Source organism: Mus caroli, unplaced genomic scaffold (genome assembly GCF_978045245.1).
Source record: "Mus caroli unplaced genomic scaffold, Mus_caroli_1 scaffold_19, whole genome shotgun sequence".
Classification (NCBI taxonomy): domain Eukaryota; kingdom Metazoa; phylum Chordata; class Mammalia; order Rodentia; family Muridae; genus Mus; species Mus caroli.
In genome coordinates this window covers 51,827,953-51,853,457 of record NW_028227274.1, presented here as the reverse complement: position 1 = coordinate 51,853,457, position 25,505 = coordinate 51,827,953, and the positions used below count along the sequence as shown (strand labels likewise).

The 25,505-nt window shown below is 38.4% G+C and overlaps 1 protein-coding gene across 12 annotated transcripts in view; it reads right to left on the bottom strand.

Moving 5' to 3' along the window:
• Nucleotides 1-25,505, bottom strand: part of Csnk1g3 (casein kinase 1 gamma 3) — an 81,915-nt gene that overhangs the window by 20,775 nt on the left and 35,635 nt on the right. For 7 of the 12 annotated variants that reach the window (XM_021150495.3, XM_029471805.2, XM_029471806.2 and 4 more), the window contains 5 exons: nucleotides 16,371-16,519; nucleotides 14,453-14,687; nucleotides 3,363-3,448; nucleotides 3,174-3,258; nucleotides 1,154-1,302 (listed from right to left, as the gene is read on the bottom strand). In XM_021150495.3, coding sequence (XP_021006154.1) covers nucleotides 1,154-1,302; nucleotides 3,174-3,258; nucleotides 3,363-3,448; nucleotides 14,453-14,687; nucleotides 16,371-16,519 — 704 coding nt within the window. The remainder of the gene's footprint in view (nucleotides 1-1,153; nucleotides 1,303-3,173; nucleotides 3,259-3,362; nucleotides 3,449-14,452; nucleotides 14,688-16,370; nucleotides 16,520-25,505) is intronic. The other 5 variants (XM_021150496.3, XM_085833557.1, XM_021150497.3 and 2 more) reach the window with 1 other exon arrangement.

Below are 25,505 nucleotides of genomic sequence, written 5' to 3'. Positions count from 1 at the left end.
TGTGGTCAAAACTTAAAGCACTGAAATTACACAGGTGATTTTAAATACTTAACTCTCTGCTTACCAATAGTGACTTTGTTTTCTTATCTTTTTTTTTTTAATACTTTTTATTAGGTATTTTCCTCATTTACATTTCCAATGCTATCCAAAAAGTCCCCCATACCCTCCCCCCCCCCTCCCCTACCCACCCACTCCCACTTTTTGGCCCTGGCGTTCCCCTGTACTGGAGCATATAAAGTTTGCAAGTCCAATGGGCCTCTCTTTCCAGTGATGGCCAACTAGGCCATCTTTTGATACATATGCAGCTAGAGTCAAGAGCTCCAGGTACTGGTTAGTTCATAATGTTGTTCCACCTATAGGGTTGCAGATCCCTTTAGCTCCTTGGGAACTTTCTCTAGCTCCTCCATTGGGGGCCCTGTGTTCCATCCAATAGCTGACTGTGAGCATCCACTTCTGTGTTTGCTAGGCCCCGGCCTTCCTTAAATTTTTATCTATGTACAAGTCTCACTGTTACTTCCTAACTGTAATGTTGCTACTGTTATGAATCCTAATGTAAATATCTGATATGCAGCCCCTGTGATGGGGTCATTTGACCCTGTGAAAGGGTTGTTCAACCCCACAGTGACGCACAGGATGAGCACCACTAGTTTAAAGGGTCTCATAATGTTATTAATTTTAAGTTATTTTCTCATATTAAAAATAAAAATATATTTATAAATCTTATATCCAAAATTAATAAATAAAATACATGTGTACAAAACCAAAGAAATATTTATTAAATAACAAAATTATAGACTTAATATCTTGACTCAGAGAAACTGTTAAAATTCTTAACTTTGATCAAAGCAGAATATAGTAAGTTACTGTAGAGAAATATAAACAGTATATCATAAGAACACTATATAAAAATATATTTGATACCAAGAGGCAAATTAAGACAAAAAATCTCAAATAACTCAACAACCTTTTATAAAAAGCAGGAAATCCAGTAATAGAACTTATATAAAATCCCAAGCATGGTGCCCCTGAAGAAATGTCCCCAAACAGGAAGTAAAAGGGACTCCTTTCAAACTGCCATCAATCTGCAATGAGCATTCTGTACTATTGAAAATCCTGTAAATAATCTTCTATGATAAGAGCATAAAGTACTCACCAACTGTTTACCAATCCAGTCATATTCATAATCAAACATATACCCTTTTCGATCAAACAAGTCAGTAAAAAGCTTTCTTAGGTAATCATAGTCTGGCTTTTCAAAAAAATCTAGCCTTCGTACGTAACGAAGATACGTTGCCATTTCTTCTAGAAAGGAAATAAAAATTATTCTGACTATATATCTCTATAATACTAAATAAAAAATTAACCAAATTCTATTTCAATTAAAAAATTTCAATTATAGCAAAACTGAAAAACAAGAAGGAAGAAAGAGGGAATGGAAACAAGAAGAAAAGAAGTAAAATATTTAGTTTAACCATCATGTTTGCAACACTTATTACCAAAGGCTAAACCTTTTTTTATGGTATTTGAATAGATTCCTTGAATTTTACTAGAGGTTGAATTAGTGGCTCATGATACATGACTCTTAATCACAAGGCATACTTCCTGCATATTTTACAATATATTTCAAACCCTGCTGGAGCCGGTTCGTGTGAGAACATTTGCACTAGTTTACTGTTTCCTTTAGCATCAGCAACATACACTAAATTCCCAACGTGGAACAACATTTCCAATCTTCACCATAAGCAGTATTTTAATTAACTGGGCTGGCAAAATAATAGAAATCAACTCAAAAATCTGACACAGAAATACAAAAGAAGCCTTCTTTTAATTTCTAGTCAAATAATTTCTCAGTAATATACAAATTTCTACATATCACTTTTTTTTTAAGTTTATACTTTCTAAAAGAAGGGGGAAAAATCGAATTGGTAAAGTCATCAACCTGTTAAAAGAGGAAAGATTCCACCATCAGGATGCAGGGTGTGTGGAAAGAAAGATTCCATCATCAGAGTGCAGGGTGTGTGGAAAGAAATGGTAGGTTACCAATGCTGGGATCTCAGACGTGGGGAACTTCTGCCCCTGTGCTCCCATTCATTCACAATGCAAAGTAGTACCCTGTAGCATTCCTCACAGAGAGACTGACTTTCTCTCTGTTTTACTTCCTGTCTAATTACAGGACTAATTGCCTTGGCACCTCCATTTTCCTTGGAGAGTTGTGTATGACCTTACTAATGCAGCCACACATCCTGCCTAACCTAAACTTCTAGGACTGAAACCAATATTGCTTAATCTTCCATTTATAGAAATTATAGCAAGAAAGAAAATAAAGTTTACTAGCAGTGAATAAGGAAATGCATGCCATTTCTAAGCACTGATTCTACTGTTGCTGTAATTCTATTACAGAGACAAATCAGCGACTGCAAAGTGACAGAAGACCTCAATCTTGAAGGATGTCAGTCTTCTTTGCACTTTATGTGACTGTACAAGCCACAAATGATGTTTAGTAAGTATCAACAGCTATGACTGGTGACACAGGCCACACAAGAGGTTGAAGCAGGAAGACAGCAATTCCCAGGCCAATCTGGGTACAGAGCAAGGCCCAGACAGGCTGGGCAACTTAATAAGCTTCTACCTCAACCACACATTTTTAATTAACAATTCATTACCATTTCTTAATTTAGGATTAGGAACCTTATTTAAGTAAATTTTTACTTGTGAGTTGCCATAAGTGCTTATTAAGGAGAATAATTTTCAAAATTTATACAGTTCTTTAACATAATATTTCCCTAAAGTAAGTAAATAAGGTTTTACAGTACTCTAAAAATAAAATTAATATTTTAATAACTTCTGTTAAACCTGATTGAGACTCTAAAAACAGTAAACTAAATGGTATTTCAACTTAATAAAAAATGAATTGTTAAAGGAAACATGACAAATTGGTCTTAACGTAATTAAAAGATGGAATTTTCTTCATATAATGCCATCTTGTAGAACAAATATACAAACTGTTCCTGTAGTCTAAACAGTAATTATTGACAACTTTTTAATTATTTTTATCAGATTCATGTTCTTCAAAGCACACAAAAAAGTCTTTATAAACTTAAGCAATGAAAATTAACCTTTTTTCTCTGCATAAGCACATGTTTTAATTTATGAACGTAATCACTGTCCATTACCTGGAAAGTTTTCACACAACACTTCTATTGGTGTGGCTCGTTTTGTGTCTCCAATTTTCTGATACCTCTCTTTTAATGTGTCAGCCTGAAGGAGGAAAGAAGAGTACAACAATGTGGTGTTTTAACAGGGCCTAAATACACATTAAGATGTTGTGAACTCCAATAAAGAAATACAAAAAACCCAATTACCTTTAAGCCTTGCCAAGGAAGACTGCCTCTCAGGAAGTACATGAACATGTGGCCCAAGGCTTCTAAATCATCTCTCCTACTCTGTTCTGAAACACAAGAGGAGGAATGTGACATTTCACTCTCATCTACCATAAGATACACACACAAATGGAGAATAACTATTTCTAAGTTTACCATGTAAGTGTAAAATATGTGTTTACTATAGATAAACAATGAAATCATATGTAAACTCCTTTTACAGACTGTCATCTTTAAAGTATGCCATATAATACCTATTCACGGAAATAGAGGCCAATAGAAAAGAGGTTTAATGGTCAAACTGAGTCTCTCTGTATCTTATAACCCCATCTTGAGAGTAATAATACAACATGCTAATGGTTCTGAGAAACAATAGAGTTTGAAGTGCGTAATGCTCTGTAAGCCTGAATTTCCTAAACACAAATAAACACAAAATACGTAACATATAAATGACTGACACTAACAAACTAAGAACCTGGAAGCACATAAGTATTTTAATATGCTGTCACTCATATTAAATTGAGATTTCTTGATTTTTAAAATAATACAAAGATGCTAACAAACAAGAAATGCTTTTAAAAAGTGCAGCACACACGCTATGTTTCCCAAATTAGCCACGTTACTTTCTGTTATTCTAAATAATGCTCAATGGTTTTAGAAAGGCAAACTTTCTGAGTTCTTTCTGAGTAAGATGAAAGGGATGAATTTCTACCCTATGTTCCCACAGCATTTGCTTCAGTTTACAAATATCGCATACTTACACTGTCCTCAGTAGCTGTCTGTCACCTAGACTGCATGTTAGAGGAGCTAGCTCACTGGCCTCACAAGCCAGGAAAGGCCAGCAGAGAGCACACTCTGGATGCTCAGGTTCTGGGAGTCTTAAAAGGGACAGTAATATAACGAAAACATTATTTACAAACTCCACATGGGAACTAAAAGCATTTTGGAAACTTTTAAAAGCTCAAAGAAGCCAGCCTCCTGCTGATAGCTGACTCCTCTTACACAGTGGAGCAGAAGTTATGTTCACTTTAAACGCTTACTAGGTGACACTGAAGTATAGTCAGATTTGATAATTCCTACAAGGAAAAGCTCTGCTTGCCGTAATAAAATATACCCTTGATACCATACCTGCATAACTGTCACCACAATCAAGAAGTTTCCCAGAGACTCCAAATAGCTCAGCTATCAATGTCCCTTTCCTCTGCCAACCTCTAGCCTCAGGACCCCACTTAACTGCTTGTCATTATAGATTAGATTTCATTTTCATACAGTATAGATTATACAGTACAGATTCATATCTGGATTCTTTCCCAGCTCACTATTTTTCATGAGAACAACCACATAAAAGTCCAGCTAATTCACCTAAGTAGGCTGCAGTCTGAGGCCTCCCTGCCGAGGGAAGGAGAGGATGATGAACATCCTGAATCTCTGGGTGACCACTGATTTTCAGTCGCCCTGAGGAAATCCTAAGGAGTCTATCACAACATCATATGGCGTGTGGACTCAGCTTTGTAAGACACTTCTGAAGTATACTGAGAAAGGTTGTATGTAATTTCGGATCTCCACCAGCAATATTAGATGGCCGGTTATTTCAGAATGTAATACTGTCACTCTTTGATGTCTTACCCAGGTCAGTATCTATGACATGTAAGCTTACAGTGGAGGGACAGTATCTTACTGAAGACTGATGGTCTTGGACTTCTTCATTCATGAACTGCACACGTGTGTGCTGTATTTTCATCAAGTCTAATTTGTTACCAATTTTTTCTGTTACTATTCACACTGACTTATTTGTAATTCAAAAAAATCTCCGACTACACTTGAGACCACAGATTTTTCTCCTATTTTTCTAACTATAGATTTTATAGTTTATATAGGTTCTTATATTCAAATCTATTATACACTTGAAGTAAATTATTTTTGCTTTAGGTATGGAATAAAATAATAGTTCCATTTTTTTGTTTGTTTGTTTGTTAATAATGGCATCTGGCTATACTACTCTTTGACAAGACTTTCCCTGTCGCCAAAACTGTTTCTGCATTATTCTCAAAACTCAGCTGGCCATCTATGTTCAAATTCTGGACTTTATATTCCAACCCTTTATCCTTCTTCATATCAATACTACACAAAATAAGTAGGGCATCGGTGGAGGGGAGGGGGGGTGAGGTTGATATTTAAAGAGGCCAATGACCAGAAAACAGAAATTCAACAGGAAAAACTAACAAAAGAAAAAGTTGATCACTTAAAAGCTTCAATAAAATAATTAATTTAAAAAAATAAAAAGCACAAATTAATAGTAATGGAAGCAACAGAGGGGCATCAGACTAGATCTTACAGATCTTGAATAAACTGATTTTTAAAAAAAAATCTGAACTTAGCTGGGTGATGGGAGCACACACCTTTAATTGCAACACTTGGAATGCAGAGACAGGAAGATCCACATGAGTTCCAGGGGACAGCCAGAGCTATACAGAGAAACTCCTTCTCAAAAATCATAAAAAGAAAACATCATGCCAACTCAACTGAGATGAAAGAGACAAATACTTTGCAAGATTTACTGAACTGCCTCAAGACAAAATAAGAGTCCTAGGCCAATAAAAGAAACTTAAACTTTAAAACCATGAACTGAAAGGATGGTTCAGTGGATAAAGTACTTGCCATGCAAGTTTAAGGACCAGAGTTCAGATTCCCAGGAGCCACATAAAGCTGGATGCTGTACCATGCATCTGTAATCCCAGCTTGCCAATGGTGAGATGGAATGACCTGAGAAGAATCCTTGAAGTTTCCAGGTCAACTAAGTTGACCTATGCAACAATGGATAACTAGAAACCCTGTCTCAAGCATGAAAGTTTGTCTATGCTCTGACCTTCACATACATGTGGGGCCACCATGTACTGTTGGGTAGCAGTTTCCTCTGACACCTTCCTTCCATGAGAAAAGAAGGGACTTCACGACACTTGGGAGTTAAAAAAACTTTGTCATTTGTCTAGGAAAGCTGACATTTGCAAGAGTCTCCAGAGTTCCACCAGAGTGATAGAATCAGTAAACAACCGCTGGAGAAGACGCTGGTCAGCTAAGTCATCGAGGTCTCGCAGACCTGTTTCTCAGCCTTGAAGCTATGCAGAAAGCTCCAGGGATACTGCTTCATGAGTCATCACCTGTGCTGGAGTGGGCTTTTTGATCATGCAGGTGCTTTTGAGTCATCCTGCTTCTGACACTAATTTCTCACACATACTCCTGTTAGTAGCACCAATAACAACTCACTGGTTCACCACAGTGGACTTCAGTGCAACTGTTAACTTTAATCTGTTGTACGTTTGCTTTCTGGGATGAGCATACATGTATAAGTGTTTAAATAATCTGTGCCCTGGTATATCTTGTATATACATACATGTATATACATACATGCTCACACACATACAAAACACACACACACATGTGCACACACACACAAACGCACACACACACACTATACACACACAAAAGTTTTTTAAACTAATTAAACCATTTTAATACATCTTAAACCTTACCTAAATACGAGGCATGCCTAGTAAATTCTACTAAAGGCAAGAGGTATCAGATCAACAAAACTTAAAAAAAAGTTCTCAACTCATATCAACCTGTTGTCAGGATGTGACTGCATAAAGTCACTGCACAAGTAACAAAAACTCATAAGGCATCCCTCATAAACAAGCATAAAATCCTTAAGAAGCTATGTTCCTTGACAAAGTAATCATTACCCTTAGAAAATAAGGTTGATTTAACTTTCTGGATCTATGGGAACTGGGGAGACAGCTCAGTGGGTAAGAGGGCTTGCTCTGTAAGCAAGAGGCAGAGTACATAAGAAGCTAGAAATGGAGGCCACTGCCTGTAACCCCAGGACTTGGAGGCAGAAACTAGCAGTTCCCAAGACCTTGTGTGCTAAAAAGTAAAAAGGCAAGTGGCCAATTCCATGAGAACTTTCTTTTGAGGCAATAAAGCAAGCCCTGATGTCATGCTCTGGCCTCCACGTTTCCTGAATACTTGCACTCATATACAATTCACACTGACTGGCACACACACACACACCCCTAACTAAAATTTATAAGATATAAATTGTTCAATTATCAGAAATATTAAAAGTATTTGAAAAATCTAGTATACATTCATCATAAAAATTCTCAGCAAGCGCTGGGGGATGTCTTAGTGACTGAGCATTTCCTAGGTTGCACAAAGCTTCACCCTCAGCACCACACAATATTATCTTAAATAAAAACTCAACATAATGAGTTACAGGAATTCCTTTATCCTAAGGAAAAAATACTATGAAAATCTGAACATTCTTTTGTCTTTGTTTTTTTCATTCACTTTCGCTTCTGTGGTTCTTAGGATTGTCCCCAGGCCTGGGGGCACCTGATGGGCATTCCAGACCTGGGCTAAGCTCCCAGGCAGGGCACTGTCTCCAGTGTTTCCCTTCTTGTTTGTTTCTCACTTGAGACCAGTTCTCATGAACTCTGCCAAAATGGCCTTGAAGACAGGCCTTGACTTTGTGACCTCACTGTCTCAGACCCACTGTGCCTTGGATCCTACTCCTGGAGCCACGAGGCCTGGCCTACGTAAATTTAAAGAGCTGTTTCTTTTATTCTTTCCAAAACCCAGAAAAAAAAATATATAAGGTCAAATTTACCAACATATAAGAGAGTATATGAGTGTGTCTGTGTGTGTGTGCATGTGTGCATGCATGCACACACACATTTAAGTAAAATAGCATACAATTACAAAGACTCAAAAGAACCGATTCCCTTGAGTTGTACTCTGGCCTTCCAAATGCAGGCAGTAACATGAGCACCCCAACAGCCTCCCACACACATATGCAAAATAAATGGGTGGGACACACACACACACATACTAATACATACAATCTTAGCCTCAGAATAGGGTTCTTTGTTAAAGAAACACCACAAAAAGCCATTTCGTTTCCATCGGAGTACTTCAGTTACCATAGTGTCAACAAAAATGATCGTAAAGTTATCGCGCCTGCATCACTCCATCAAGGGACAGTATTGGATTCATAATCTACAAAGCATTATAAATTTGAGCCATAAGCAGAGGCTAGTAAAGTAAGCCCACTACTAAAATTCAATCCAAAACCTCTCCTACCTTCATAACTGCTTTCTTTGTGTTCTCTCCCAACTGACACCTGGAAGTAGATGTCACCGAGTGGGAGGTAACACAACTTACAAGAAAGCATTCTCTTTGAAACAGAGTGACTAAGGCGCACACTCAAGTCTGTAAGAGGTCTATTACATGAGAAAGACCCCGCACAGGTTATCAGCTGCTTATTAAATCCTGGTCACATTTCTCTAAAGCATTTAACTGAATAGGCCTGCTTAAAAATGGGCACTTCCCTCAAAGTCATGATTATGTAATTTTTAAAGGATTAAAAGCAGAGATTTAAGTACAGTTAAATTTCTTTTAAATGGATTCAAAGAAATTTAAGCTATATAATTAAACTCTTACCCACTAGAAATATTATGTGTTACATATGCATAACCTATTTTCAGAGCCTCATATACATCCATTTGCCATATATCAGATGTTTCAAAGTTGTAACTTCACTGACAGCAGAAACTATTACCACCTATCTGGAGGGTACGCTCAGAAAGGTTAAATAACTACCAGAACTTAACAGGACAGGATTCTACATACATTCATGAATTTGTTCACTTGTAAAAACCTAACAATGAAATCAAGCTGGCTGCAACCCTTCTGCAATGCTTTTTTATTAAAAATTCAATATTACTTTGCTCCATTTTAGATATGATAGTACTATTCAATTATCTGTAACTGCCCATGTCAATTAAAATTTAATTTTAACTAAAAAGACTTTTTTCATGAACTCAAATTTATCTATTTCAACACAGAATATGCTAAAGACCACATTTAAAAGTAGGAATCTATTATATATGTATATATTATCAAAAATAGAATTACTGCATTTCTTACTAAAAAACAACAAAGGCATACTGATAAGAGAACTCAGAGAATAAAAATACCTCAAGAGAATATATTCTTTGTAAATAAAATATATATATAAGTAGAGGTTGTATATAGGGGCTGGAAAGCTGGATCAATGGTTAAGAGAGCTTGTTGTTCTCCTAAAGGACCTGAGTTCGATTCCTAGCACCAGACTGGGAAACTTACAACCTTCGGCTCCAGGAACCCTCTTCTGGCCCCACAAACAACTTCCTTGTATGTAGGAACTCCTATGCAAACACACATGCATACACATATTTTAAAAAGAGAAGAAAATGTGTTTAGATGGCTTTCTTTAATATTTCCTTATAAAATGTTTTAGTAGTTTTCTCAAGCCCACAACACCCAGAAATACATTTGCCACAACATTCACTGAGCTCACACTTTTTCAAATTACAAAATAAAAATGAGATTTGGTATTTTTGCAATGACAGTACAAGGGCAGGGCACGAGATTCCATGCCTGTAACCCCAGCATTCAGAAGGCTAAGGCAGGAGAGTGCTTAATTCACGCCCAGCCTGATAAACACAACTGAGTTCCAAGTCACCCTGGGCTCCCGGGAAGGTGGGTTCCACGCCACACTGGGAGACAGAGAGACCCACCCCAACGAAAAAGAAACAAAACAATCATGAGCACAGTGTGCAGTTCCACTTCCCTCAGCCCTCATCTCTCATCCAGACACACACCCCAACACCATCACAAACATCTACAACATGGAGATTTCTTTCTGAGAAAGAATCCAGTGCAGAGTCACTTAATTCAAGTTCTTTCTGGAATTTCTCTCAATTTAGATGTAATTCAGTAAGCCTGGCTTCTAAGTTAATAGAAAAAAAAAAAAATCAAAATAAGGGAAAAGCCAGGTGCTATAGCTAGGAACTACATACATGTAAGATGGAAAGTGAGACTAAACTGATAGACAAAAATAAAAACCTCCAAAAACTAGAATTAAATGCATTCTCTCTAAGCTTATTGGGGGGGGGGGGGGGGAATGAATACTTCAGTAAGATTTTTAAAAAGGCAGAAAAGTGATCCAAGAAATAAAAAATGAGCCTCAACCTTGGACCTGAGGGGGTTCAAAGCCCCAGTGTAGGGGAATGCCAGGGCAGGAAGACAGGAGTGGGTAGATGGTGGGAGAGAACCCTCATAGAGGTAGGGGAAGGGGGGTTGGATAGGGGGTTTCCGAAGGGGAGACCTGGAAAGGGGAAAACATTTGAAATATAAATAAAGAAAAATATCCAATAAAGAAAAGAAAAAAATGAGCCTCAAAGTCACTGACAACAATTTTTAAAAACTATTCAAAAGTAGACATCTGACCAGAGCTAACAACTCATCTTCACAATACAATGAAGCAGCAGCAGCAGGCAGTGGCTTCATTTAGTGGGCAAGGAATCCCTACCTGTCACACAGCTTTCTGAAGATGTCACTTTGGACAGTGACGTGAGCAAAGATATAAGCAAACCACTGCATTTGTCGTCTGAGCATAAATGACCTCATGTCATGTTAAGATCAACAGATATTAAGAAACTAAAAGTGAAAGACTATATGCACTGTGATTTTTACACTATTCATCTATAATATACTGGAAACATCTCTCTCTGACTGAATCCTGACTAAATCTGACTCCTCAAAAGTAATCACCAAAGCTCTAGGTATATAGTTCAAGGCTTGCCTAGCAGATTCACGGCCCTGAGTCTGACCCTCTCTAACATTTGGGAGGGGAGGGGAGGGGAGGGGAGGGGAGGGGAGGGGAGGGGAGGGGACGGGAGGGGAGGGGAGGGGAGGGGAGGGGAGGGGAGGGGAGGGGAGGGGAGGGGAGGGGAGGGGAGGGGAGGATAGGGGAGGACAGGGGAGGGGAGGAGGGGAGGGGAGGGGAGGGGAGGAGGGGAGGGGGGGGAGGAGGGGAGGAAGGAAGGGAGGAAGGAAGGAAGGAAGGAAGGAAGAAAGGAAGGAAGGAAGGAAGAAAGGAAGGAAGGAAGGAAGGAAGGAAGGAACAGGATGGAAAGGAAAGAAAGGAGACAGGATAAAGAAGGAAGGGGGATTGTTAAAAACTAGGTAAAACTGTGAAGGCTTCAGTCAGACACAAAAATTAAAATTACGTTTTCTCTGTTCACCCTTCCTTCCTTCTTTCCTTTTTCTTTCTTTCTTGGTTCCTTCCTCTTCGCCAAATCCCATATTTCAAATTCAACAAATATGAGATACCCATGTCACAAACGTCACCAACTCATAGAATATACAGAAGGCACTCAAACATCACTAAACTCTTATTCGTTCATATTAGGAACTGATGTGATCTGGCAAACAAACACTTCCTCTATCAATATTACCCATCTACATTAGACTAAGTAGATCTTTGTAAAATAAGTCTTGATAGTTTGTGTTGTTTATAGATTCCTACAACAGTTAAATGCCACTTCGCCAACCTCTGAAGGCCTTACCCAACAATGATTAATAACTCACTTTGCCCGTTGTTCTACAAATAGAAACCTGTTACATATACCATTGTTCAAAGAAAAAACATTAGCCTATAGGGAAGTTGTGACCTCATGTCTTACAATAAAATAGTTGTGAGGCGTTGCTAGTTATTTTGAAATAGTCTGTAACAACTCCCGTGAAAGGAAAATTTCTCATAGACAATGCACATGCAAATATGGGTGTGACTGGTTTTTAAGAGGCTACCCAATTGTGTTTTAAATCTGTCAGGATAGTTTGCTATTGTAAAGATTTACCAAAAATATTACCTGAATAAAAGTTGTCTTTTATCATCTTATGCCTGAAACTGTACTTAAGGCATTTCACATTTTTTCACACATTTCAGATGTGCACCATGAGCCTAGCATCAGGCAGGCTGTCAGCAACAATGCCCAAGACTAATGAACTCAGAACTGAGTAGCAGAGCAGAGACACCAGTCTGTAATAAGGAAGTCTGAGGAGAGCTGGAAGTTGGATTAGACAGCTTTTGTGGTCCTGCCCACATCTTATTGTGTACTTTAAGCAATGATGACCTACAAAACATTGTTGCACATTCCTGGCTAGTCCTTCTGATTAGGACAGTAGGAACAGAATCTAAAAGCAGAAAACCAAGTCTGCGCTTCCGCTGATATAAGCACACAGAATGATTTCAGAAAAACTTACTGCAAACACAATGTAAAAATGATTTTAAGAGAAATACAAACACAACGCAGTGTGAACAAATGTACCATGAATAAAACCTCAACCAAGATCTCACCTTATACCAAAAAAAAAAAAAACCAAAAGCACAAGGCTACTAGGAGAAACACAAAACAGATGAGCTGCAGGTTATGCAGTGTAGATATTTGCTGATACATTATATGCCTAAATATTTTTGCCTTATCTAACATAAATTTTGTTTCTGTTTTGTAAAGAACTCTGAAAATTAATTAAATACTCTACGTAGTAGGCTTGCTTCACCAAAGTGTCATTTAGCGACTCTGCAGCTATTTTCTGAGTGGCCTGGCTTCAAGCACTGCATAAGAAAGTAGTGATGAGCAGACTCCTCAATGTCAGCCAGAGAAACCAAGAAGGGAGACAAATGCCGGCAGGTAGGGTACACTGCTTTGTAGTAAGCAGACCCAAAACTCACAAGTACCACAACAATCTTGAACCTTGGCCGGAAATGTAATTAGTGTGTGCATTTGTATGCTTATAGGCTATTTTTCCTCTGTGTACAGATACATATACATTTCCCAGACCCTAGAGGTAATACCAAAACATAGCAAGAAGACACCCATTGGCCTGGTCTTTAAATACTATCATCATAAAAGACCCAGGACATCTTATTGGCATGACGGCTATAGACCTGGAATAGAGAAACTACAAAACCAGCAAGTGCTCCAAGAATGCTCTGAACATTGTTAGGAGGAGCCTGCTTTGAATGAGCAACCACTGGCCAATGGGAGAGCCTCTGAGCAGCAAAGTAAACAATGGCGGCCATGGATTTACTAAATAATTCAAACTAAGAGCCAGAGTCTGCACAGATACAAGTCAGGAGCTAGGTAAAAGTCAAATTTGTGATGTCAGCTTATCAGCTACTAAATGTGTAAGGAACAACAGACAGAGAAAAATCAATACGTGATAAATCTACTAGGTAAAAATTTATTAAAAAGCCTTTCCTGGTGGCACATGCCTGCAATCCTGGAATGTGAGAGGCCAAACAAAGGCGACTTCAAGCTGAAGGGTAGTCTAAGCTACGAAGCTAACCCCTACCTCAAAGAGAAAACAACAACAACAACTTAAATAACATGTTTGCATAATTTCAATTATCTACCTACAACATACTTTTTAGTTACCAAGGGAACATCCACTTTCCTGGAGAAACTCAACAGACATCACCTAATTAAGTGAATAGATCCAACTGGAACACAAGCTTTTCCATAGATGTGCGTTAAACATGCATACCAATATCTAATCGTAAAAAATAGGTGACCCAAACTGAGAATATTTGTAAAAATTACTTTTGCTCCTAAAAATTATTAAGATTAAGACCTAAAGGAGAAGAAGTATTCCTGGTTTTAAAGAGAGACTAAACCTATGTAATGAATTGTCCCAATTAGATCCTGAATCAAAAAAAAAAAAAGACATAAAACATACTCTAGAGTTGATATTTTACTGTTTATATACATAGAAAATATATTTTTAAAGTTAATAACTTGTCCAAAGTCATACTGCTAGGAAAAAATACTCTATCTAGAAGCCACCTCTGCCTGCCTTTACAATCTCAATAAAAATATTCACATGCACTGAATTCAGTTAAAATTGGCATTGCCTCATATTATTTAATAGGAATACTTAAATGGATCCCTCAGTTCTATAAAAGGTTGGACATTCCAAGTTACCACAGAAAACATTTCTCCTGGACCAGACCTTACTCTCATAGTATTATCTAACTATAAGTGAAAGAAAACCATAGGTATATGGTGAGTGAAAATTTCAATACATGCTATTTTAATTTGCAAACACTGACTCATGGTAGCAAACCAACTCACACTGCTGCCACAGCCATGGACCCAAACTCCCACACTAAGGGCATGTTCACATACCTTTTCCTAGATGTGTGTTTATGCTCATGTATCTGGCGGTTCCGGTAAGGCTTTTGTGTTCTCTGTATGGTATATGTTTCTTTGTCTCTGGATCAATATATTCCTTTGCCAAACCGAAATCTATGATATGAATGACTTGCTGGGCTTTGTTTCCCGGCCGTCCTATTAAGAAGTTCTCAGGCTTCACATCTCTGTATATCAAGTTCTTTGAGTGGACATACTCCATACGAGAAATCTTAGTGGGAAAAGAGAAAAGCATTTTTATTTTAGATGTTCACTAACATACAAAATCATGATAAAACCAAATCAGAACTTTCACAATAAAAATAATAATAAAGAAAACAATTAAAAATTGTTTTAAGCCTTTAAAGTTAACATGGTGTGAGTCTTTAGTTCCTCAACGAACACACACCCATTTATGACTTTAGTCTTTGCTGTTACAGACACAGATAAATGAAAGTGTCTGAATTTTAGGAATGCATTTCCTATCAGTAAGTCAAACTTAATCACCATTTTCAGAGGATGCTAGATTACAAAGATGAAAAACTTTAAGGCCAAAAAATAAAGATCTCAAATTTGAAACTAAAGACACACTCATAAACTTAAGTTTATTCTTCCTCAATTCAACAATCGGGCAATTTTTATAATAAAAACTCAAGAATGTAATTTTATCTTTAAAAAAAATTAGCACGAAAAAATTAACATCATTTAGTATTTTTTTTCAAAATGGATTCTGCCCCCTCCCCGCCGCCCACAATATTAAACACTTTAAAATCTTGAAAATGGAAATTTTTGAATTCCAACTATAGTAACAAAATACAATTATATCAACCATTTGTCAGATTCTCAAATGTTTACCATACAAAATAGCTAAACAGAACATTAGATATAAGGTAACTCTTCCATTGGTGACAATTCTGATTAACAATGCCATATCAGCATACAGTACATTGGTCATTCTAGTCTGTTTATTAACAAACTGTGGCTCACAGTCCTAAGACTTATGCCTTAATTAAAACTCTTATTAGCATTTTTAAGGTCACAAAAAATTTTAATGCAGTTTTTAATAGCTGTGTGTTACTTTATAACTATTCATAATTTATCCCATTCATACTGTTAGTTCTACACCATAGGGTATTTCTCATTATTTTACAATTTTATCTATTAGTGTATATAAGATTATAAGTAAGTTATTTTCAATATAAATCTGTAGAAGTGGAATTAATAATGAAGTGAATGAAAACATTTTCAAACATCTGCAGTATACTTATATTAGCATTTACATCAAACTGTTTAAAAATTATCTCAACTGTTTTCTCATAGGTTCCCTGAAATTTAAATACTTAAGTATATCTCTCATCTGCTTGTTTCTTCTTTTATTAGGTCATTAATGTCAACTTCCAAGATTAAGAACTAAGTTTTCATGTTATGCAAGAAAAAAGTATTAGAAAAACCTTAACCTTGAAATGAGCATTCTGTCCTTAAAGCAATTAAAATATTAATTTTTACATTCTATGCAGACTAGAAAGACACTGTAAAAAGAAAAAAATAATTTCTATCATATGGTCTACATGAAAAAGTCAAAAAATCTTTAATGGAACTTTTAATGTATGAACACTTTTACAAAGGTTACAGGTGACAACATCTTTAATACCAGGAGGCAGAGGCAGGAGGATCAGTAGTTTAAAACCAGGTTATACTACATAGGGAGTTAAGAGACCAACCCTGGTTACATGGGGAGGGAGGAAGGGAGGAAGGGAGGAAGGGAGGGAGGGAGGCAGGCAGGCAGGGAGGCAGGCAGGCAGGGAGGCAGGCAGGCAGGCAGACTGAGGACTGGAGCAAGAGAGTGAAGGAGTGGGAGGAGACTGTAACCAAAGAACTAAGCAGTTGTCCAAGCAACTCCCCCTGCTCCACTTACCAGCTGTATAGCTATCATGAGAACTGTTTTAAGAGAAAATGTTCTATCACAGAGGTCAAACAAATCCTCCAAACTCGGTCCCAGCAGTTCCAGCACCATCGCGTTGTATTTACCACAAGGGCCAAAATAGTAAACTTGAGGTATACCATCTAGGAAAAAAGAAAAAGCTATTTAATAATTTCATCATTTTAAGGACTAAGCCTTTTCCCCAGAAAACCAGTAAACAATGATTTAAATTTTTCTACTTTTAAGCACCTTAACAGTAAATTAAATTTCCCAGAAATACACTAAGCATTTCTGAGGAAAGCCCCTTCTCTAAACCCAGTCCTTGATGGTCACACGGTGGCCAGCTGCACCTGTGCTGAAGCCGTGTCACTGAGCATCATAGAAAGACGAGTTTACTCTCTCGACAACCTCGGCCACTGAGCTTTAGCCTTACATTTCTATAGACTACAGAAAAGATCCAATTTTTCTGAACAAGGCAGTCACTGTGTCTTTATGAACTCCATGATTGGCATTCTGCAAAATCAACACAAAGATCTTCCTTAGGTGTGGGAAAATTCATAAGATTTCATTCACCCTCATAGTTAGAGGAATGTGTGTGGGTCATGTAATGCATGCATGCATACATACATACACACACACACACACACACACACCCGCACACACATGTATAATGTATGTATAGTCTCTATCAGCAGATCTTAGATTAATCAAAAGGCAGACTGTGTGTCTACATGAGTCTAACCTTACCTCATCACCTTTAAAAAGCAGCTCAAGAGAACAAGTCAGAGCTTGTCCAGGTAGCCTTAAAGAAACAAGCCCCATGTTATGAAGAGATCCACAGGCCAGGTGGAAAGCCTCTAAGAGCTGAAGGCCTCAATTCTATACTTATTAGAAATCGACCTGGGGGGGGGGGGGGAGGAGGCAGGGCAGGAGGAGACGAGGATGTAATGCTTCGGTGTATACTACATTCACAGCCCAGACGCACACCCTGATTTTAGCACTGCTACTCTCAACAGCAGCTGAGTTCTCTGAGCTGAACTATGAAATAATGATGCTTCATGTTTTAACACACTAACAATTCATTATAAAGTTATATAAAATAACAAAAACTGAAAGTCTGACATTCTTATTTTTAAAAAGTAACAAATTTCCAATCGATGCCTATGTACTAAATGACCTATTTACCTTAATGCCATATGTATAAATGTTTAATGTGGAGAAATGAAGCTTTTTTTCTTTAACCACAAATCCTTGTTTTCCTTTTTTTATTATTTTTTTTTTTTTTTGTCTTTTGTCTTTTCATACATGGTTTAAAACAAAATCCTTTCCATTCTCTTTAATGAAGACTTTGGGAAGTGGTTAATTCTTGCTAACCCTATAAACCTGAGCAGCAATTACTGTCGGGGCAGAAAAGAGAACGCTGAAGTAGAAGGAAGCACACAGCCCCTTCTCCTCTGCCCTGAAGTTCATCAGTGCTGCTGGGTGCCCGGGTGCCCCGGTACCTGCCACTCGGCCTCCTGTGGCTCTCAAGAGCAGCATTTTTCAAGTGTCAAGATGAATGGCACTGCATGCCAGGAGGAATGGAATGAGACAACTGCGGCAGGCACAGGGACAGAAACACGTACGCGTGCACATGCTCTCCAGCGCCAGCCCATGCCCGCCATGCCTGTCAGCACTGCACACGCTGCCTAGTGTCAGCAACTCTACCACAGTCACCATCATGTGTGTTAAGACTTACTAAAGCTCACTGCAACTAAAGTTCTGTTTTGACTAAAATCAATCATTTACAGTAAGAGTTTAGAGGTACAGTCAAGACCCAGAACTGCTACTGGGGCTTTTCAATAGCTCTCAGCTACACAGTTTTGAAAGTTCTTCCTACGATAGTATTTTCTCCTCCACAGCACTGAAAGTTGCTAATCTCTATGTTCCCAATTTAACAATCTCTAGGAAAACATTTCACTCTAGTTTGTTCCTTTAGAGCATCAGAATTTGTCAGATCTAGGACATAAAAATGAAGCGACTGCGAAGTTCCTTAATGTCAGACTACATACAAGTGGGCTTCTCTACTTCCCCGGAATCGAAACCACATTCTCATACTTAATGCTGTAGAGAACTGGTCTCTGAACAAGTATCAAAAATTCTGTGTCACTGCATGACAGTATTTTGCTGTCAATTTTTCAATGTTTTCAAATGCTACCCAAAATGGGAAACCGCTTATGGAACATCACTCCTTATTCATTAAATAATTGTTGGGCATTGATGAGATCTTAATAGGACTGACTTAGGTATTATGCATATAAAAGCAAATAAGACACCATAACTGAAGAGTTTGGCCATAAATGCAAAGTTGGGGGTTAACATTAAAATATCCACCAATGTAACTCACTACAATAACAGGATGGGGTGGGGGGAGTCATTTTATAATGAAAAAAAACCTCTAACACAACTCAGCATAATTTGAAACATAAGCTGTTTAAGTTCAATAAAGCAAAGCTATGATCAGCTGTAAGCCAGCACCATACTTAAAGGTGAAAGACTAATGTCCACTCTAAACTCTTCAATTCAACCATGCTTTAGCAGAACAAAGAATAAAACTGAACTCCCCCACACTAAAGTTCCATGTTACCAAATAATAGACTTCTTTATCTGACCTGTCAAGATACCAGGAAAATTTTCTAAACTTGGCTAGTTTCAATCAGCATGATATTTAAGTGCCTTCTGCTTTAATCCTTACTCAAAATGATGTACCATAATTTGGCATTATGAATCAGCCATGCGTCTACTGTTTGACTCCCCTCTATTACCTTATGAGGGAAGTAACTAGGAAATGCCTGTCTGTTTCATGTTCCTTGTTACTGGCGGGAGGGGATCGTTTGTTTATATGTCTGTTTATCTGTTTCTTTTGGCTTTTCTCTGTGTATAAAACCACTCTCTTCTGCTTAGTTCACCAAAATACTTAATTCTATTTTATGGAAATGAGTGTTTCAGATCTGTAATACTGGCATTCTACAAAGCTGGGGCAGCAAAACCACAAGTCTTATCTTACTGCTTACAGTAAGACACCAATGTAATCTTTTGTTTCGGTTTGGTTTTCAAGACAGGTTCTCAATATATATATATATATATATATATATATATATATATATAGAGAGAGAGAGAGAGAGAGAGAGAGAGAGAGAGAGAGAGAGAGAGAGCCCTGGCTGTCCTGGAACTCATTACGCAGGCTGGCCTCCAACTCAAAGATCCACCTGTCTCTGCCTCCTCAGTGCTGGAATCCAAGGCACGCTCACGTGCCACCATACCTGAGGAGAAAACTGGGCTTAGATGGAATTTTGCTAAGTATCCATAAGGTCCTGGTTTTAATCTCTAACGTGGGTTAAAACACGGTCTGTTCTAAGCTGGACGGTGACTTGCATGCCACCTGTAACCCCAGCACTGAGGAAGAACAAGAAAGACCTGTCTTATAGTTCATGTTGGCCTCAAAACCCTGTGTATTGGAGGATTACCTTGAATGCCAGATCCTCCTGCTTGTTCCTGAGATGCTAAAAAAAAAATCTTAAAGCCATAAATGACCCTCAGCAGGAAATGTCTGAGATGTGTCACCTAAAGAGACTTGGTACTGTAAGTCCTCTCATCCCAGCAACACAGTGTGTAGAGGGGAGAGACAAGAGGCTTTCTTAAATTTCTTCTTCTTTTTGTTTTGGGAGCAGGTCTCATATGTTATCCAGGATGAGTTCAAACTCGTGATTCTCCTGCCTCACACTTCTGAGTGGCAGGATCATAGGCATGGTTAATATGCCTGAGTAATTTGTTTGTTAAACATGATTATGAAAAGCATGATCAGGAAACCATGAAAATATGAATTTTAGATATCAATGGCATTTACAGGACTTACAACATAACCAAAATTCTTCTCAAAAAGTATAATTAAAATCCCATACATTACAGAATCCTCCCATTCACTTCACAGCAAACAGAGCTAAATAATGTAAGACAGTGTAAGCAGACATGTGGCTAACCAGATGGCAACAGGGAAAGGATAAAGGCCCTGGCTTTTTCACAGGATAGGATCAAGAAGGCAGAGGGGCAGCAGGAAGAAGGAGGGGAGGGTTTTCTAATTTCTTAGAAGACAATACTATGAAGTTTTAATTTTAGTAACAGCCACTGTTGCTATCACCAAAGTATTGTTTAGATCTACGTAATTCAAAGAACCTCAAAAAGCCAAGTTATTCACATATAGGAAACAATGTTTCCCATATGAATATTGAAAATATTGAAAGTTATAGATTAATAACGTGGTAGACTATAGAAGTCTCTCTTTAAAGAGGAGCTAACTGGTGGCAGGAAATTCCCTGCAAAGCAGGGACATTAAACTGGAGTGCCACTAGGTACTCACTGGGAAAGAGAACATTCCATTACAAGAATACAGATGTGAATTTCATAAAGTCATTGTTTTTAATAGTTGAGTAGTACTCCATTGTGTAGATGTACAACATTTTCTGTCTCCATTCTTCTGCTGAGGGACATCTAGGTTGTTTACAGCTTCTGGCTATTATAAATAAGGCTGCTATGAATATAGTGGAGCATGTGTCCTTATTACGTGGTAGACCATCTTCTGGGTTTATGCCCAGGAGTGGTATAGCTGAGTTTTCAGGTAGAACTATTTCCAATTTTCTGAGAAACTGCCATACTGATTTCCAGAGTAGCTGTACCAGCTTGCAATTCCACAAGCAATGAAGGTGTGTTCCTCTTTCTCCACATCCTCGTCAGCATCTGCTGTCACCTGAGTGAGTGAGTTTTTGATCTTAGCCATTTTGATTGGTGTGAGGTGAAATCTCAGGGTCGCTTTGATTTGCATTTCCCTGATGACTAAGGATGTTGAACAATTCTTTAGGTGCTTCTGGGCCATTCAAGATCCCTCAGTTGAGAATTCTGTTTAGCTCTGTACCCCATTTTGAATAGGGTTATTTGGTTCTCTGGAGTCTAACTTCTTGAGTTCTTTGTATATTTTGGAAATCAGCCCTCTATTGGATGCAGGGTTGGTAAAGATCTTTTCCCAATCATGAAATCTTCAGGCAAATGGATGGAACTAGAAAATATCATCCTCAGTGAGGTAATCCAGACACAAAACGACATACATGGTATGTACAAACTGATAAGTGAATATTAGCCCAAAAGTGCAGAACACCCACGATATAACTCACAGACCATATGAAGCTTAACAAGAAGGAAAACCAAAGTGTGGATGTTTCAGTCCTTTTTAAAAGGGGGTACAAGGTGGCTGGAGAGATGGCTCAGCAGGTAAGAACACTGACTGCTCTTCCAAAGGTCCTGAGTTCAATTCCCAGCAACCACATGGTGGCTCATAACCATCCATAATGAGATCTGACACCCTCTTCTGGTGTATCTGAAGACAACTACAGTGTACTTATGTATAATAATAAATAAATCTTAAAAACAAAAAAAGGGGGGGGGAGGATGGTACAAAATAATCACAGGAGGTAGGAGGGAGGGACCTGGGATCAAGAGGGGAGGAAGAGGGAAAAAATGGGGAGGTACAGTATCAGGTATGAAAAGATATAAAAGAGAAATCCAGAGGGTCGGAAAAATTAATAGATATATGTAGCATTATGGTGGGCAATAGCGGGGGTTGAGGGGGAATGGAACTGGGGGTAACCACAAGAAAGTCCCAGACACCAAGGAAGTGAGAGGTTCCCAGGACCCAACAGGGATGACATTGATCTAAATACCCAACAACAAAGGGGATGCAGAATCTGTAGAGACCACCACCAGTAAATAGGCACAGTCCCAGTTGAGGGATGAGGCCACCCAACCATCTCAAAATGTTTAACCAATTTTTAATTTTCCTGTCTAAAGGAAATACAGGGACAAAAAATGGAACAGACACTGAAGGAAAGGCCATCCAGAGGCCACCCCACCTAGGCATCGATCCCATGTACAGACACCAAACCTAGACACTATTGCTAATGCCAAGAAGCACTTGCTGAATGAAGCCTGGTATAGCTGTCCCCTGAGAAGCTCTGCCAGCACCTGACCAATACAGATGCAGATACTCACAACCAACCATCAGACTGAGCATGGGGATCCCAATGGAAGAGCTAGGAGAAGAACTGAAGGAGCTGAAGGGGATTGCAAGAACAATATCAACTAACCAGACCCCCCCCAGCCGCACCCCCCAGTGTTCCCAGGGACTAAACCATCAACCGAAGTATACACAGAGGGATCCATGGCTCCAGCTGCAGAGGATGGCCTTATCTGACATCAGTGGGCGGGGAGGCCCTTGGTCCAGTGGAGGCTTGAAGCCTCAGTGAATCGGTGAGGCAGGAGTGGGTGGGTGGGTGGAGAAGCACTCTCATAGAGACAAAAGGATAGAGGGATAGGATGGGGGTTTGCAGAGGGGAGACAGGGAAGGGGGGACAACATATGAAATGTAAATAAATAAAATAACCAATAAAAAAAGAATACAGATGTAAAAATAATAGCCTTCTTAAGTAACAGCAATGGTAAGCTTAAAACAACTAGAAAGCGGCCAGTAGAAAGAGAAAGACTATGTTCAGTAACATTAAACAGAATATGAATAAATGCCGCAATGACAAGCATAGCATACATGGAATAATGGAATAATGAAAACAATTCAAGACAGAGCAGTAGAACTGACCAGAGAATCAAATCACTAAAGAACTGGAAATGAAAAACTCAGGAAGTTTAAAAAAAAAAAAAAAAACAGAAGAAAGCCTCAACAGAGCGACATTTCAGATCCTGAAGACAGATAGAAAAAATGGATAGCTCGGCCAGAGGAAATAAGAAAGTGGTAAATCTAAAAAAGAGACCCAGGCACAGAACAGCCAGGAAATTTGTGACACAATGAAAAAACAAAACCTATGAATACTAGATATAGAGGCAGAGGAAACAAAACCAGGTCAAAGGCACAGAAAATATCTTTAATAAAATTGTAGAAAAAAATTCCCCCAACCTAAAGAAAGGGATACTTATCAAGAGCTCAAGAAATATACAGAATACCAAATAAACCTGACCAGAAGCAAAACTCCCTACAAACCTAATAATCCAAACAATAATGTACAGAATAAATCAAGCAATTAAAGATTTCAAGAGAAAGAGGTCAAGTCATAGGCAGGCTCATGAAAATGACAACTAGCTTTTCAATACAGACTTTGAAAGCCAAATGAGCCTGAACTGATGTTCTATAAGCTCTGAAAGACCCCAACACCAGCCCAGACTACTATACTCAGCAAAGCTATCACAATCAATAGAAAAAGGAAAACATTTCACAATTAAAATAAATTTAAACAATTCTGCCCTGTACCAAGCTACCTTTACAGAAGGCACTTCAGTCTAAAAAGGTTAACACCACCTAAGAGGGTACAAGAATTATTTATTCTTGTACCCTCTTAATCAAGAGGGGTAGAAATCAAGAGGGGTAGAAAAGCCCATACTACCACAACAAAATAACAAGAATAAATGCTACAAATTAATAATTAACTCTGAAATCTCCAAGGAAAATGTAGTCTAACTAACTTCTGCTGCCTCCAAGAAACACATCTTAACATCAAGGGCAGACATTATCTCAGGGTAAAAGGATAGAAAAAGAGAATATTCTAAACAAAAGGATCAAAGAAACAAACAGATACAGCTACCGTAATATCTGATAAATAGACTTAAAAGCAAAACTACTCAGAAAAAAATGGGGAAGGATAATATATAAAAATATGTAATATTTACTAACATTGCAAAGAATACTCATTTGTGTTTGTTCTCAATGGAAAAAATGCAAACTGCATTATAAGAAATGAACAGCCCTACCAACTTGAATGTAAATACCTATAAAGTACACATCAAGAAATTCTATTCTGGGGGCTGGAGAGGTGGCTCAGTGGCTAAGAGCACTGACTGCTCTTCCAGAGGTCCTGAGTCCAATTCCCAGCAACCACATCATGGCTCACAACTATCTGTAATGGGATCCGATGCCCTCTTCTGGTGTGTCTGAAGACAGCTACAGTGCATTCAATAAATAAATAAATAAATTCTATTTTATTAAATCTGGGGAACAATATATCCTACTACAGAAAAGTGGTTCAAGTAAAATCATTATAATTAGAAGAAATGCAACACATAAAAGCAGCACCCTGAAAACCGTCAGCATGAAGACAAGGCAACACATGAGCACAAAGTTTTACCATCAATATTTGCCAATAGCAAAAATCTCTATTCCCGCTGAAATTTAAGAACTTCATATAAAAATATGAGTATTTTACTTGTATTACCTGCTCTTAAGAAGTTACTACAAATCTGATGGCTTAAAACTGATTGCATTGCACTTTAGAGGCCAGTGTTCCAAAACAGTTTCATGAGGCTACATAAAGGTAGGGCTAGACTTGTGCTTTACAGACGCTCGGGAGAGTGCAGGGGCCTCCCTCCGGATCTCAGAGCTGCAGGCATTCCTGGGCTCATTCACATCGCTCCCTGAGCACACTCTTTCCTGTGTGTGGCAAATGTCTCTGCCGTTCTAACAAGGACACTTGCATTTTGCATTTAGAGCTTACGCAGATAACATCCAGGACAATCCTGCGATTCATACATCTGCCATATGTGAATTTGGGTTCCAGGAATTACCATGTGGATATATTTATAGATCCATTTTATACCCATCATAACACCAGTAAATATTGCTGAAAAGGCTAACACTATGGATACTATTTGCAAGATTAATTTTGTCACAGTGTTCTCTATGACCATCACATTCATTCATTCATTCATTTTTTTAAGGACTATTAAGTAAAATAGCATTCTTTGGCACAGTTATAACAATGACTCCTCCTGGGCTAAGGAGGTAGTTCAGCAGTAAAGGCATTTTCCACCATGCCTACCAACCTGAGTTTAGATCCCAGGACACACAGGTGGAGAGAGAGAACTGACTGCAACAAGACCCCATCCTCTCTCTCCATGTGCATCACCATGCACATCACCTGGAGCTGCAGTTGCAGGCGGACTCGCCTCCCTCCTGACACGTGTGCCAGGAACTGCTGTCTTCTGAAAGAGCAGGAAGCACTCAACTGCTGAAGCATACCTTCAGCCCCAATTTTAAAACAT